At 44.6% G+C, this 15,862-nt stretch overlaps 1 protein-coding gene and 1 pseudogene across 2 annotated transcripts; both read left to right on the top strand.

The window, feature by feature from the left end:
• Positions 1-4,721: 4,721 nt before the first annotated feature.
• Positions 4,722-10,720, top strand: LOC103651140 (vacuolar protein sorting-associated protein 28 homolog 1). Of its 2 annotated transcripts, none has more exons than XM_020550444.3 (2): positions 4,722-5,640; positions 10,511-10,720. In XM_020550444.3, the coding sequence occupies exon 1, from the start codon at positions 4,984-4,986 to the stop codon at positions 5,623-5,625; it is 642 nt and encodes a 213-aa protein (XP_020406033.1). In that variant the 5' UTR covers positions 4,722-4,983; the 3' UTR covers positions 5,626-5,640; positions 10,511-10,720. The 2 variants fall into 2 exon arrangements, with proteins under 2 accessions (XP_020406033.1, XP_008674960.1); XM_008676738.4 differs by lacking the exon at positions 10,511-10,720 and adding an exon at positions 6,445-6,876.
• LOC103651139 (60S ribosomal protein L12-like) lies at positions 9,698-10,225 on the top strand (annotated as a pseudogene).
• Positions 10,721-15,862: the final 5,142 nt, after the last annotated feature.

The following is a 15,862-nucleotide window of genomic DNA, read 5'->3' as shown; positions in this document are numbered from 1 at the left end:
CAAACAAATCACAAGCAAAAGCACAATGAACACGGGTGATTTGTTTTACCGAGGTTCGGCCCTCGAAGGCCTAGTCCCCGTTGAGGAGTCCACTTAAGGACGGGTCTTTTTCAACCCTTTCCCTCTCTCCCGATCACACAAGGATCGGCGAGCTCTTCTTCTTCTCAAGGATCACTCTCGATCCCACAAGGACCACCACAATCTTTGGTGTCTCTTGCTAGCTTTTACAAGCCTCCAACACTTTGGAGGAAGTTTGAATGGGAGTCAAAACTCCACGCGCAAATGAACACAAAAATGAAGCATACACTATCTCTCAATGAATCTCACAAGGCACTAGGGCTAAACTCAATTGAGTAGCTCTTAATTGCTCGCTCTCTCTTTTGTGGCACTTGTGTTGGTTGTAGTGGGCTAGATCTTGTGTATAGGATGTATCAATGAATATATGTGGTTGGGAGGGCTTGAGTATGTCAACTAGATGACTTGGAATGTTGCTTGGACTCCCACGATTGAAGTGGCCGGTTAGGGTGGTATTTATAGCCACCATCCAAAAACTAGCCGTTGATGAAGTCTGCTGGCGATGGGCGCACCGGACAGTCCGGTGCACACCGGACATGTCCGGTGCCCCAGCCACGTCATCCTATCCGTTGGGGTTGGAGCTGGTCGACCGTTGGAGGCTTTGTCCTCATGTGGCACCGGACAGTCCGGTGCACACCGGACAGTCCGGTGCCTCTCTGATCCTCTGCTCTGACTCCTGCCGCGTGTACTGTTCTGCACTGTTTACTGTCAGAGTCGACCGTTGGGCACAGATGACCGTTGCTCCGCTGGCACACCGGACAGTCCGGTGCACACCGGACAGTCCGGTGAATTTTAGCGGAGCAGTCTTCGTGAAATCCCGAGGATGACGAGTTCCGGAGGCCGCGGTTCGTTGGCGCACCGGACATGTCCGGTGCACACCGGACAGTCCGGTGAATTATAGCGCGCCGGCCTCCGCGAATTCCCGAGGGCGAAGGGTTGAAGTCGAAGTCCTTTGGCGAAGGGTAGAAAACGAAGTCTACGGGCGCACCGGACACTGTCCGGTGCACACCGGACAGTCCGGTGCCTCCAGCCAGAGGTGCCCTCGGTTGCCTTATTGCTCCTTTGTTGAATCCAACACTTGGTCTTTTTATTGGCTAGATGTGAACCTTTTGCACCTGTATAACTTATACACTAGAGCAAACTAGTCAGTCCAATATTTGTGTTGGGCAATTCAACCACCAAAATTATTTAGGAACTAGGTGTAAGCCTAATTCCCTTTCATTAACGAACGGGGAGATTAGGACTCCCCCGTTTGGAGCGGGTAATTCCCACTTACCCCTAATTAGACGGCCAAAAAGGGAGGTGGTGGGGGGATCAACTGAAGGGCATAGTTGGAGCGAATCACACCGTACTCTCCCCCAAAGAGACGTAGGGCGTGGTATAGCCTACTAAGAGCATATCCAGAAGACTCTCTATTTTTACTCTATATTTGACTCTCTATTTACCTTTTTATAAAGATTACACTCTAGTTATAGCATCTCCACTCCAACAGATTATCTATCTAGTTTGGCTAGTCAGGTGGCTAGCTAAATTTAGCTAGTAAGGGAACCAATTTGGAGAGTCGGATAGCTTGGCGAGTCAGAGAGCTAGTTTGTTAGAGAGTTATTTTGTTGTTGAATAGCTAAAATTTGTCTTGACGAACCATTTAACTAGTCTCTTGGAGATGCTCTACGACTATGATCGACATATCATGTATATAGATATGCAAAACATTGTCTTACACTTCTCATATTGTATACTACATTGTTTAGAGAGCTTAGTTTGAAATAAGACAGGGGATAAGTAAACTGCTGAAGATAGCCTAAGATCCACGCTATACCTTTTGTCTTATGTCTTGGACTCTTGCTTGATCTTGGCAAGTCTTCTTTGAGGTTATGACATCTTTGATCACCTTGTTTCCTTTGTCCAAATCCACGTTGCACCCTTTGAACTAAAAGTATAAACACTAGCAAACACCAAAATCCATTAATTAATTAGATCGAGGTCTATTTTCTTTACACGTATGTCTATATTTTGACAAGTATGTTGTATGAACCCAGTTCCACACCTTTATACTTAATCATGTCCATGCCCAAGTATGTCATATATATCCGACACGAGCATCATATTTACTTGTAGCACCTTGCACTCACATAATAGTTGAGCCACATACCTAACCTCTCACCTTATCCTCTATATTTTTATCTTCCTTCTTCTATATAAAATTTTACATACATAATAATGTCTCATACAATATAACGTACACTCAGGTATGCAATGACATAGTGATGTCGAGTAATGGTCCAAGTTACTGGAACATTTCTCATTCACCATGCATGCACCTAAGCATCTTGAGTGTCTTTATAATTGCATAATTGATTGTATATTACGTCTATGCATCTCTATGTGTATAATATGACGAGACCCATGAACACCTAGTTATGCATCTACGTACCCTTGTTGTTCATTGCATTTACCTCGAAGCATTGATTGGCCTACAATTTTAGGATGTAACACATGCTTAGCTTGCTAAGATGTGGTAGAAAAAAATGGTGATGAGTTTCTCACTATGTGCATGACAATGAATGATTTGTCCACCAATCAACATTAAAAATGAGCATTGACCTAAAACATGATCTATACTATATGATGAATTTTACTTGAAGACCGAGGGGGGGGGGGGGCGATCATAGCAAGATGTGAGAGGTCTTGAATGATGTAGTTCATTGGACTAGCTAAAGATTGTATCTCTCATAGCGAGTTAAAGTGACCATGTACATAACACATGTCATGGATGGTGGAGGTAAGCCAAGTAGCTCATGGTACGTGTGGATTCAGATCAGGGTGGGATGCATCAAGTAGTGAGTATTCTCGAACCATTGTTGTTTTGTTCATGGACGATTTGACCTTACTTGTGAAAGGTTGATGACTTGGGGCAATCCTTACATAGTCGCACGATTGTGGAGGTTCATCCTATTTTTCGTGTAGGTACAATTGTACACCTTCTTAAAGTTTTCTTTGAATGTTTGAAGTCTTCGAAGGATTTTGGTTGTTTTTGCTCCTAGATTCGGAGTAGTTGTGACGATGAAGAACATGTGGAAGATCAAGCTCTATTATATGTTTAATTTTCATATATCTTGTACCTTGCTATGCTTATATGTATTTGGTAAATAATATTTACTTTATGTGTAAAATGCTATTTATGTAACTATAACTTTTATTCCTTATTATTTTTTCTTATTAACTTTTATGTACCTATGGGTAGAGCTGGTAATGGATCACGATCCAAATATTTCTTCACAATTTATTGGTCCCTTAATTTTTTAGTTAAAAATAAAAAATATAACTTATTTTATTCCGGTCCGTTTTTTAGATTTTATAATGTAAAATCTAGATCTCATTACTACCCCTTAGTATATTAGCGACCATGCCTTTCCATCGATGTCGTTAACGTAGCTAGCATCCATAAAATTTTAACAAAGATTAAGTGCCTATTTGGTTGAATTTTACTACTATTTACTCCATCCAGTCCAATTTATATTTCGTTCGACTTTTTACCCCAAGTTTGAACAACTCGTCTTATTAAAAAATCATCATTATTGTTAATTTTTACTGTGATTCAATTTAGCATATAATATACTTTAAGTATAGTTTTGTTTTTTTTTTATTTTTGCAAAAAAATGAATAAGACGAGCCGGCTAAACTTAACATAAAAAATTCAAACGAATTATAATTTAATATGGAGGGAGTATATTTTAGTTTGATGCTTGATGAAAGTGCTAGGAGGGGACAAGCTAGAGTGCGGTCAAAAAATTGCGAGCAATATGTTTTTTAGCTCCTAGAAAGCAAGAAGTAATTCATATATACTCATCATCAAAATTTGTACAGTATATATCTTTTTTTGTTTGCTAGGGAAGTACTGTGTTCGTTTTCCTACCTAGCAGTAGATCTCAAGAACAAACGTCCTGTATGACTGTGTCGTACACTCGTACTGCCACCGTAATCCTACTATGCACGTATGTTTGTTTCCGTGGGCTAGACCGCTAGACCTCCACCAGGAACTACTGTGCGATTGGCGTCACCGTTGTTCTGCCTTCCCTGTGACTGTGAAGCCGGTTGATTCATACTACTGAGCCCAACGGGGTACACACCACGTGATGCATACGAAAGATGTCTCCTCTAATGTTCCCATAAAAATACAATTTTCAACAGAGCATGTAAAATAGCTATGCATTCTGTATCCCGTGCCCGAAGAGAGCTAACAATGAGTATCCTCCTATGAGGGCATGTACAGTAGAAAGACACCAAAACGGTTCTCCAAGCACAAGAGACAACTAAGAGACTATTATATAATGGAGTGTCTGTAAATGTAGTCTACTAATAAATACAGAATTAAATGCATTTGTACAGCAGCAGATCGATAGAACAGACGACAAATTCGTAAAGTAGGAAGTGAGGCGTCTGTTACTACTTGGTTTACGAGCCATAGACGTCTCTTCATGGAGAGACGGCTATAAGATTTTTTTGCAAATACACCCCTTAAATACCTTAAGAGCCTCCACATTAAACACCACTGTACATGCCCTCACGATGCATATTGTTTAGCAGTACATGTGTGTTATGTGAACGTAATAAATACACTGCCCTCTACAAAATTCCTCACTGGGTTACATTACGTGTTGGATGTGTTGATAGGCAAATGCCACTTTTTACCTCTCGCATAACCTGGTTGGGGTCAGTCTGAGAATCAGTGAACGCAGAACAATCGCGTCGTTGTCGTCCAGTTTACACGTAACCCCTCGCGCTTATTCAGAATTCTGAAATTCCAAGCCCGATCTCCTCTCCTCTTCCCCGAATCTCGGGCGCCGCCGTAACCCTAGCCCCCGCGATCCGCTCGCCGGAGGGAAGGAGGGATCTCCGCAGGCGCCCATGGAGGTGAAGTTGTGGAACGACAAGCGCGAGCGGGAGCTCCTGGAGAGCTACGCGGACCTGTACGCGATCATCAAGGCCGTGGAGAAGCTGGAACGGGCCTACGTCCGGGACCTCGTCTCAGCCGCCGACTACGAGGCGGAGTGCCTCAAGCTTATCTCCCAGTTCAACTCCCTCTCCTCCTCGCTCGCCGGCGCCGTCACCGTCCCTCGCTTCGTCCAGGCGTACCGCCTCGATTGCCCCGCCGCGCTCAACCGCCTCCTCCAGTCGGGCGTCCCGGCCACCGTCGAGCTCCGCGCCGCGTCCGCCTCATCCGCGCCGGCCGCCACCGCCGCCTCCGCGTCAGCCATCGCGCACTGCGTGCAGACCTTCATCACCGCCATGGACGCCGTCAAGCTCAACATGCTTGCCAACGATCAGGTCCGCCCCCTGCTGCAGGACGTCGCCACATCCATGGCCAGGCTCGGTTCCTTGCTGCCGCCCGACTTTGAGGGGAAGGTCAAGGTTAACGAGTGGCTTGCCAAGCTGCATAAAATGGGCGCCGCGGATGAACTCACCGAGCAGCAGGCCAGGCAGCTCAACTTCGACCTCGACTCGGCCTACAGTGCCTTTTTGGCTGCGCTGCCCGCCGCTGGTCTGTAACCGGGCGTGGACCTGGTTCGTTCTTTACTTCTATTACAGTACTATAGATATCTGTAATTTCGGTACTGCTATTTTATTGTTAATAAGAAAGTTCTGTTTTCTTTATATACTGTAAATATGTTTATCGCATGATATACATTCACATGACAACGCTTGCAAATGGCCTGTAGCCTGTTTACTTGGGTACATTTATTCCACTATTCTCTATGGAACATATGAAGCAATAATAACTGTATAATGTATTGTTCTCTCCCATTTAGGGGTGTTAATAGATCACGGTCCAAATGTTTCTTCACAATAAGTTAGGGTCCTTAAATAATTCTAGTTCAAAAATGAATAGAAATAGAGCCCAATTCTAATCCGATCCTTAAGTTTTATAGTATAAAATCTAGAAACCATTACCACCCCTACTCCCATTACATTTGATTATCTTTCTACTTGCATGGAGCTATAAATGATCTATTTTCTTCTTTGGGTTATAGACAATCTAAATGAAGAATGACTTAGTTGACAACTTGGGGTGTCCTTTGAGTAGTCGAGGTTCGTTAACTTGGGGTGTTCTTTGAGTAGTTGAGGTCCAGGTCCATTTGATTTGGGAATCAGTAGTTCATAAACAGCGGGTACGTTATGTTCAGTACCTTGTACTTCACTTGCTGTGCCACCTTATTTGGGAATCATGTGTAGCATACCACCTTATCTGTTACCCCATTATATTGATCTTGTTGGGAATAAACAAATTTTGATTCCATTTACTATTATTTCAGTTTCTGACACATAACTTCATAACAGCAAAATGTTGTGATGCTTTTGTTACTGCAGATCAGTACTCTAGACATGAACTTTTTGTGGTATTTTGTCTGCTGACGAGAAAGTGCTGAGCTTATACTGACCTGATCTCTTGTCAATGAGTTCTGCAATATTTGTATGTTACATGCATTACCACATAATTTATGCATGATGCCGTATACGGTAGAATGCTTGCATATGGCCTGTTCATTTGGATATATTTCTTACCATTGGGTTATACGAAGCAGTAAGTGGAACTTATATAGTTTCCTGTAGACCTCATGATCTTTCTATTTATAAGAATGCGCAGTTGGAATTGTTGATATGTGCTATTGGTTTTGTCGATTCCTTTTTTGTTCTCAAGATCAATTGTAATGCAAACAGAGAACATATACCTGCAGTGCACTCAATTTTAGTATGGTTTGTCATCTTGGAATTTTCTTTGCAATAGCTGACCTGCATGCTTTTGTCAGAAAAATCATATTCATTGTCTTCTAGGGTTGTTAACCCCTGCAGTTTGCAAAACCAGTATGTTTTGTTCCAACATTGATACAGCGCTAACAGATGCTCCCTTTTACTCATTATATGTTGTGACATACTGGCAGTTAGTCAACTTGTTTTATTGTAGGATGTTATCGAACCACTTGGAACTGTTCCACGAAATTTTGTTAGACTTGCATGGAAGAATATGAAGTAGGCACTGTTGCCAATCAGTTTACTTTGAATCTTTATGATTAATATAATTTGCTACTGTCCTCTGGTGTTCCTTTTGGTACAGTTGAAAACTTGAGAAAAACAATTGGTTTAAGGTTTTCTTTGGGCATCAGAATGGCTCGAGTTTATTTTTTGTGTTATTACTTCGAGGTTTCTTCAAGCACCGTTGTGTTTTTGGAACCGTATCGTCAAAATCTGATATTATCCATGTACTCTTGTTCAACTTATGCTGTCCTTGAAATACCGGTTTTAGATGGGCTTTCTTATCTTGCCTTGCTAGAAAGGCTTTAGTTCTGCAGCCCCTCCTTGAAGTTGATGACTGCCTGTACTTTCATCTGAACTCAGCATCACCATTCATGAATATGGGGAGTATTATACTTTTAGAATTATTGGGAAGACTTTGCTCTGACCTTTATCTTTGTTTCATGTTTTGAGTCTCACCGCGCTCTGACATCCTCTCCAGAATTGTTGTAGTTCAAGAAATACTTTCATCCAGACCATGTAATATGTGAGCACAGGAGGAAAATCATTTTACCCAATTAGGGCTAGACTGAGAATCCTATTTTCCGGTCCCGTTTGTTTCCCAATTGGATTCTAACTAATGGAGTAGGCTATTTTTTAGAATGTGACATTTTATAACTTTCCAAAGTTTATATATAAGTCTATCTCAAATTCATGGGGTGAGAGATGAAAATTGATTCTATGGATCTACATGTTACTTTTTTAATATACAATTTATAGCACACTCTTATACTTGATTCTCTATAGCATAAATATAGTGTACAATTATCCCTCATATAATTTTGGATAATATACAAATATATTAACTTAAATAGTTTTGTCTAAATTATAATTATTAGAATGAAATTTAGAATTCAGTTCCAATGAAACAAACGAAGCTTAAGGGATTTTTATTTTTCAAAGGGAAACTAGCCCTTCTTATTTAAAATTGAATAAGAAAGGGATTCTAGCCCCTCAAATTTCCTCAGGTTTTGTGGCTTCCAAACTAGCACTTAGGTCCATTTGTTTCCTTGGAAATGCAACTCATTCCATGAATAACATTCTAGATATTAGATTCCTAAAGAAAGTAATTGCTTAGAATTTGTTTCATTTCATATTTTTGTTTGGATGATAACGGAATTCTTTTCCATGAATCAAATTCAATATCTTGTTTGGATAGTTATACATGGAACATTCTACGATAACTTATATACAAAATTTGTGTTATATTTTGGATAGTTATACATGGAACATTCTACGATAACTTATATACAAAATTTGTGTTATATTGTTATGAGAAAATATTTCATAATCAATTTGTGATCCTAGCCATACATAAATTTTGTTATTTTAATCTATTTGTTTCACCACTACATTGCAACCATCAGTATCATGCAGACTTTGATATATGCCACAATTTGTATTGTCTTATCATTGGAGAGCACATTCCACACATGCCGGAAGAAATTTCCTCGTCCATCGTTAGTCATTAGACACACATCACCATACGCTCTTGCTTAAACAAAAAGGTAAATGTGTGTGTTTGTGAAGAGAATTAAAGGCAGATCGACACAAAAGCTATCGATGACTCCGGTGCCAAGATGACGCCACAATCCTCGATAAAGTAGTCGTCGAACACGCGCGACATGACGAGTACCGATGACTCTTGGTTGGGCTGCCAAACGAAGTGCACCTCGGGCTCATCAGCGAGGTAGTACCCCTGGCCGTTGCACCACCGGATGCGCTACTCCACTACATACATCATGTTCGAGGACACTCACAACGTCAGCAACGTCCATCGTCCCATCGCATAAGAATTCATGTCCGGTCAGTAGCGACTTACGTGGCAGGTTGGGCTTCAGGTGGACGATGAGCTGGACATGATGGCGTCGTCGTCGGATGCGGTGTCCAGAATAACCCGAGAGTCGTCGTCGGATGCATGATGTCATCTAGAGCTCACATTCTACGATAACTTCTTTAATTTAGTAGGTTATATATTTTATATGGTTGTAATATTTAAACTTTATGTTATAAAATGCTGCTCACATTGTTTAATATCCTTAGTTTAATAAGTTATGTACTTTATGTAGTTATAATATTTGCATTTTATAAGGTTCAAATATATGGTCCGGTCTTGGGCCGCATGGCCCAACGAAGGCACAACATGTTTTAGTGCCGGGTTGGACCACTTTTTTAAACTCTTTGGGTTGCATGACATGACCCAATTTTTTGGACCTTCTAGGCCCAAGCCAATTTGACCCGAAGCATGATAGGCTCAGGCGGGGTCGGCCCAACCCGACCAAATTCCCAGCACTAGCAGCAGCAGTAGGAAACAAAAGCAGGCAGAGCCGAACCGAACTGCAAGCAGTAAGCAACGGGAAGAAACAAGCAGCAATAGCAAACACATCTAAGTTATTAAAACTCCACCCCTTTTGGGCGCCCGTCCGCACTCGGCGGCCTCCGTGCCATCCGTCTCGTGACGCATGGCGGCGCTCGTCCGCTCCCGGACCCGAAACTTTTCTTCAATAGAGTTATCTGTTCCGCGTTCCTCTCCCTTCCGAGCTAACCCCCACCCGCCGCAGCAGCCATGCCGCCCAAATTGGACCCCTCTAAGGTGGTGGAGGTCTTCGTCCGCGTGACGGGAGGCGAGGTCGGCGTGACGTCGTCGCTGGCCCCCAAGATCGGCCCGCTCGGTCTCTCCCCGAAGAAGATTGGTGAGGACATCGCCAAGGCCCAAGGAGATCGCCAAGGACTGGAAGGGCCTCCGCGTCACCGTCAAGCTCACCGTGCAGAACCGGTAGGCCAAGGTCTCCGTCATCCCCTCCGCCGCGGCGCTCGTCATCAAGGCGCTCAAGGAACTCGAGAGGGACAGGAAGAAGGTCAAGAACATCAAGCACAGCGACAACATCAGCCTCGACGACGTCATCGAGATCGCCAAGACCATGCGACACAGGTCCATGGCCAAGGAGTTGGCCGGGACCGTCAAGGAGATCCTGGGGACCTGCGTCAGCGTCGGGTGCACCGTCGATGGGAAGGACCCCAAGGACTTGCAGCAGGAGATCGATGATGGTGAGGTCGAGATCCCCTCAGCTTAAAGGTACACGCCAGATCTTTCTTCGCACTTTGTTATTTCATTGATTGCTCTGCGGGATTACTAGAGTTCAAATCAAATTCTAATTCAAGTGTTATACTATGATTCTGAATACCCTAAAAAAGGAAGGATGCAGGGAGTCGTGAGGTTGGAGTGAGAAAAACTTTTGGATATATCCATTCCGATTGAATTGCCAGGTCCACGGTCACTTGTGTTGTGGAATGATACAGGAACTTTTATCACTGGCGCTTTTGGACCATCTCTAGTGTATTCTGATATATGATTCTTGAGCAGGCGAAGGGCCGTCTTCACAGGTGGGACTTTGAGACTGAAGAGGAGTGGGCCAAGTACAACGATCAGAAAGAAGCCATGCCGAAGGCTGCCTTCCAGTTCGGGGTGAAGATGCAGGACGACAGGAAAACCAGGAAGCAGAACAAGGACCAGAAGCTGACGAATGACCTCCACAAGATCAACAAGATTCTGGCTAGGAAGAAGGGCGAGAAAGATGGGGTGGAAGATGGCGGTCACTACGATGATGATTTACCTAGCTCAAAGAAACAGCGTGGCTGAAGCTGTCATTTTTTTGTTTTGTTTCTCCTGCTCGTACTGTAGGCAGGCGAACATTCTATGAAGAGTCACAGTGTCATGTTTAGTTGGCAGTTGTATCCTGTTGCGTTTGTTTAAGGTGTCCTGGTAGGAAATATGTTTATGCTGTTGAGCCAAAACCATGGAAGAAATGTGGTTGTATATGTATATATATTTTTTTCTTAGAAAGAAAAGCCAGATCTTTATGTTACAATTACAGTGATGAACCTGCAAGTATTTGATTTGTCATATTGGGAGGCTTTTGCAATGTGGTTAGAGCTGAGAATATCCAGGAGTGTGGCTCAGTGCTTAGCCTTGGCTATGACTTACTGTTTGATGAAATTCTTGCAGCGTGGTGCTGAATCCCCTTTGGAACGAATTTCTCTAAATGATCAGCGACAGGGATGCAGTATACTCATTCTGGAGAACTCCCATGTTGAGATTGATGCCAAACTGAATGGGATATGTTTTTTTAGTTCATTGAATGTTGTATGGCAAGGCTGGGTTGGAATTTGAAGACTCAATACTGGTAGAGGTGTTCCCCCCTTGTGAAGCGTCCCAGCAATTTGGAAATGGGGCTTGCAGTAGAGTTGGCAAATGGACAAATGCTGAGCGAAAGATTTATGGCCTGTTTGGACAAGCGGAAGCAAAAAATGTTCATTCATATTAGCTAGCAAAATATTGAGTTCACTATTCTAGGAAATCGGTGCAATGGAAGGACTATATCCAAACTTTTGAAGTTCCAAACCAAGAGCCGATACATCAACCAATCCTATTTTAACTTTTAAATATAGAGTCAGTAACCAGGACCGGTCTCATATTGTGTTGCTGCATTTGCTGATACCTTTACTGGATACCAGTTGATATCCTTGCAACATATCTTTTCCAGTGCCACTGTATTTTTATTTCAGTACTCCTTTTTATTATTAGGTACTCAGTTTACACCTTGTGCGACATTGTTATTAGTATTTGTTCAGGCCACGGGCTGTTGCCAAACAAATGATTGTTATATGTGATTATTTGTAACGATAATTTGTTCAGGCCACGAGCTGTTGCCAAACAAATGATTGTTGTTAGTACTAACCTTAAGGTACTTCTGGACTTTCTGATTTTGTGTCCGCATCAAAATGTTTGTCTTATACACTATGATATATAGTTTAATTTGTTCCCCTACTTGCGTGAGCTGTCTAGCGCCCGATAGGGCGCTTCCTTTTCTAGTATTCTAAAAGATGAATCCTTTTTACCTCACATCTGAAATACAAGGGTATACAACAAGTAGCCGTGCATTTTGGAGAAGTACTGAAGTATTAAATTCCATGTGACTCAGTTGAACAGAACTGAAACTTACTCAGTTGAACTAAAACTTACATGACTGAACTGAAACTTACACGAGTCCAAGGAATAAAAAGTTCAGTTAGTAACTACTGACTAATAAGGACACACAAAACAAAGGTAGTATGAAACATGATTATCACTTTGGAAATACGGAATGCAAAAGATATATTACAACAGAGCAATTGAAGAAAAATAATTGAAGCAAAAGACATATACTATACACATATAGCAACCAAATGGATAATGTATCAACAGAAAAAAAACTGTAACTTACTTGTCCAAGTAAACGGAAATACTGCAATCTTCTGGTCAGCTTCTGCTAGTTGAATTTCCCCCTCTGGCTACCAGACTAATAACCGGAGAAAAGGAGATGCTGCTACAGTTCTACATCTTGAATTTGCATAACAAAAACCAGCGCCTTACTAATGTCATTGAGCATATGGCTACGTATTTTACCAGTGCATTTTTACATTTTTACCTTCATACATATGTATAGCCAATAATACAAGAGAACATAAAGTACAATAATACTCTCATGTGTCATTTTTTATACTAACAATACAACTTTATTAATTGGTGGCCTATAATCATTAGCAATACAACTTTATTAGCTCAAGTTATAGAGTAACAGTTCCTCAAAGGCTCTTACTTGTTTCTTTATTTTCCCATTTCCCAGTTTCTGAAAGGCTATTTGTCAAGGACTGTGTACTCTTGACTCGCCGGACCGCGGCTACGCAGTTCGTAGCCGTCTTCTCCGGTGGGGATTATGCCTCCTAACCACAGACTTAAAAGAGGTAGAAAGGTGAGAGACAACTGATTATTGCTTGCCTTCAAAGGTCCGGTTACAATCAATTTATAAGGCCAGCGGCCAGCGCAAATGGGGAAGCTCTCCTTGATTATAGAACCTGCCCAAAACTTAGTTTCCTTCCTAGGACTTTCCTTCCTAGCCGCCAATCACTCCTAGGCCTTCCTTTCTAACCCTTTCCTTCCTAGCCGCCAATCACTGGTGCCCTTTCCTGTTCTGCGCGATCCCCCTGATCTGCGCGATCTCCTGCTGTGCGGTCGGCTCATTCCTCAGCACGACGAATGTCCCCCCGCGCCTTCCCCTACGGATATATGGTTGACCGTACATGACATCTCTCCCGGTCTCGAAGGCCAGCTCGTCCTCGAGCTGAAAGTCGGGAAAGCGGGCGTGGAAGTCGTTGAGGTCCTCCCACGCCGCGGACGCAGCCTGCTCATCTTGCCACTAGACCAGCACTTGACGGACGCCACGGGCCAACTGACCAACAAGGATGCGACTAGGGGCGGACACTACCACGCCATTGAGAGTCGCTGGCAGCACTGGTGGCTCTGCGGGCGGTGTGCCCACGAATTTCTTGAGGACACCCACGTGGAAGACGTCATGGACCCTGGCACCCGCCGGAAGCTGTAGTCGCACCGCTGCCTCGTTGATGACTTCTTGGACGCGGTAGGGGCAGACGTAGCGAGGCTTTAGCTTCCCAGTAGGCGTTCGTGGCAGCGACACTGCCAACCGTTGACGGAGACGGAGGAACGCCCAGTCGCCCACTTGGTAGACCACCTTTCGATGGTGCTGGTCTTAGGCACGTTTCTAGGATTCCTGGGCCTGCTGCAGCCGGTAGCGGACGTCGTCGAGGAAGGCGGCGCGTTCCTCCATCTCTTGCACCACTGTTGCCACCCACGTCTCGCTGGGTTCGTAGGAGCGGATGGAAGGAGGGTCACGACCGTACACCACCTTGAACGGCGTCGCGTGGAGTGAAGATTGGTAGGCGGTGTTGTAAATGTACTCCGCCCAGGGAAGCCACCGAAGCCACTGCCAGGGCCGGTCGCTGGTGAAGCATCGAAGGTACATGTCGATGACGCGGTTGGCGGCCTCTTACTGGCCGTCTATCTATGGGTGGAAGGTGGAGGACATGTACAACTTTGAGCCTGTGAGTGTCATCAGCTCTTTTCAGAATGACGAAGTAAAGATCGGGTCACGATCGAAGACGATGGACTGCGACACGGCATGAAGGCGAACCACCTCAGCGAAGAAAGCTTGCGCCACCGATTCGCCATGTAGGGGTGCGCTAGCAGGATGAAGTGGCAGTGTTTGCTGAAGCGGTCGACGACGGTGAGGATGATCGTTTTGCCATTCACCCGAGGCAGCGCCTCGATGAAGTCGATGCCGATGTCTGACCACACGCTGGAGGGAATCAGGAGAGGCTAGAGGAGGCCGGCTGGACGTAGGTGGTCTGACTTGTATCTCTAGCACGTGCTGCAGGCCTGGACGAACTCCTACACAATACGACGCATGGCCGAAAAATGGAAGTCACGCTGATGTCGATGCAGGGTGCGGTGGACGCCCTCGTGGCCATCATTGTGTACCATGGCCACGATCTCCTGCAGAAGGGGTGAGTCGGCTGGTATGTAGAGGCGACCCTCCATGGCGACCATGCCGCCCACAATGGACCAGGGTGCCTTGTGCGTGCCTACGCGGATCTCATCGTAGATGGCGACGAGGGCCGGGTCGGTGGCTTGGGCCTCTCATAGACGCTCGATGAAGTCGAAACGAGGTGTTGTTACGCCAGCAGCTCGTGCTCCTCGGTGTCTCGTCTGGACAGGGCGTCGATGACGGTGCTCTGATACCAAGCTGTCAAGGACTGTGTACCCTTGACTCGGCTGACCGCGGCTACGTAGTTCGTAGCCGTCAGCCATCTTCTCCGGTGGGGATTATGCCTCCCAACCACAGGCTTAACAGAGGTAGAAAGGTGAGAGACAACTGATTATTGCTTGCCTTCAAAGATCCGATTACAATCAATTTATAAGGCCAGCGGCCAGCGGAAATGGGGAAGCTCTCCTTGATTATATAACCTGCCCAAAACTTAGTTTCTTTCCTAGGCCTTTCCTTCCTAGCCGCCAATCACTCCTAGGCCTTTCCTTTCTAGCCCTTTCCTTCCTAGCCGCCAATCACTGGCGCCCTTTCCTGTTTTGTGCGATCCCCCTGATCTGCGCGATCTCCTGCCGCGTGATCGGCGCATTCGTCAGCGCGACGAATGTCCCGCGCGCGCCTTCCCCTACGGATATACGGTTGACCGTACATGACACTATTACTTATTTCTTTATTGACCAACAACATGATTCTAACCCGAATGAGAGCAGGAGTCAACAGACTAGTACTACAAAATCATCAAAGGGTGTTTCCACACGAGGTCTGAGACAACAGCTGCTGCTGCAAGGTGCAAGAAAAATTCGGTATACATGGTCATTGAGCATTGCTGGCCAAATGCTCAGTGGTGTTTGGATCAAATTAGTCGGTCAAGGCCCATTCATCTAGCACAAAATAATTCCCAGGTTTCATCACACAGTAGACCTCACTAAGATGAAAAACATAAACAACACTAGATCTATCTTTGCATATATTGTGATCGGTGGAGAGCAGCGGTACCGCGACGCCGTCGTGGGAGTCGCCGCAGTTGGAGACGACGATGCGGCGCCGACCAACGACGACGCCGATAGGGGTGGACCTGACGAAGAGAGGACTGGGGTGGAGTTGGCGGCACAGTGCTCGGGGAGGAGGCAAGTCAGAGGAGGTGGTGACGTGGCGCTCGGGAAGGAGGCTATAAGGAAAATGGAGCCCGGGCCATTTGGATCAATAGGTTTTGGTGTTTGATGATCAACATAACCTGTAGACTTATGAGTTTGCTAGTGTTTATGTCTATAGTTCAC

This window comes from Zea mays, chromosome 3 (assembly GCF_902167145.1).
Source record: "Zea mays cultivar B73 chromosome 3, Zm-B73-REFERENCE-NAM-5.0, whole genome shotgun sequence".
In the NCBI taxonomy this organism is placed as follows: domain Eukaryota; kingdom Viridiplantae; phylum Streptophyta; class Magnoliopsida; order Poales; family Poaceae; genus Zea; species Zea mays.
Note: the sequence above shows the minus strand (reverse complement) of the source record. Positions and strands in the feature narration are given on the sequence as shown.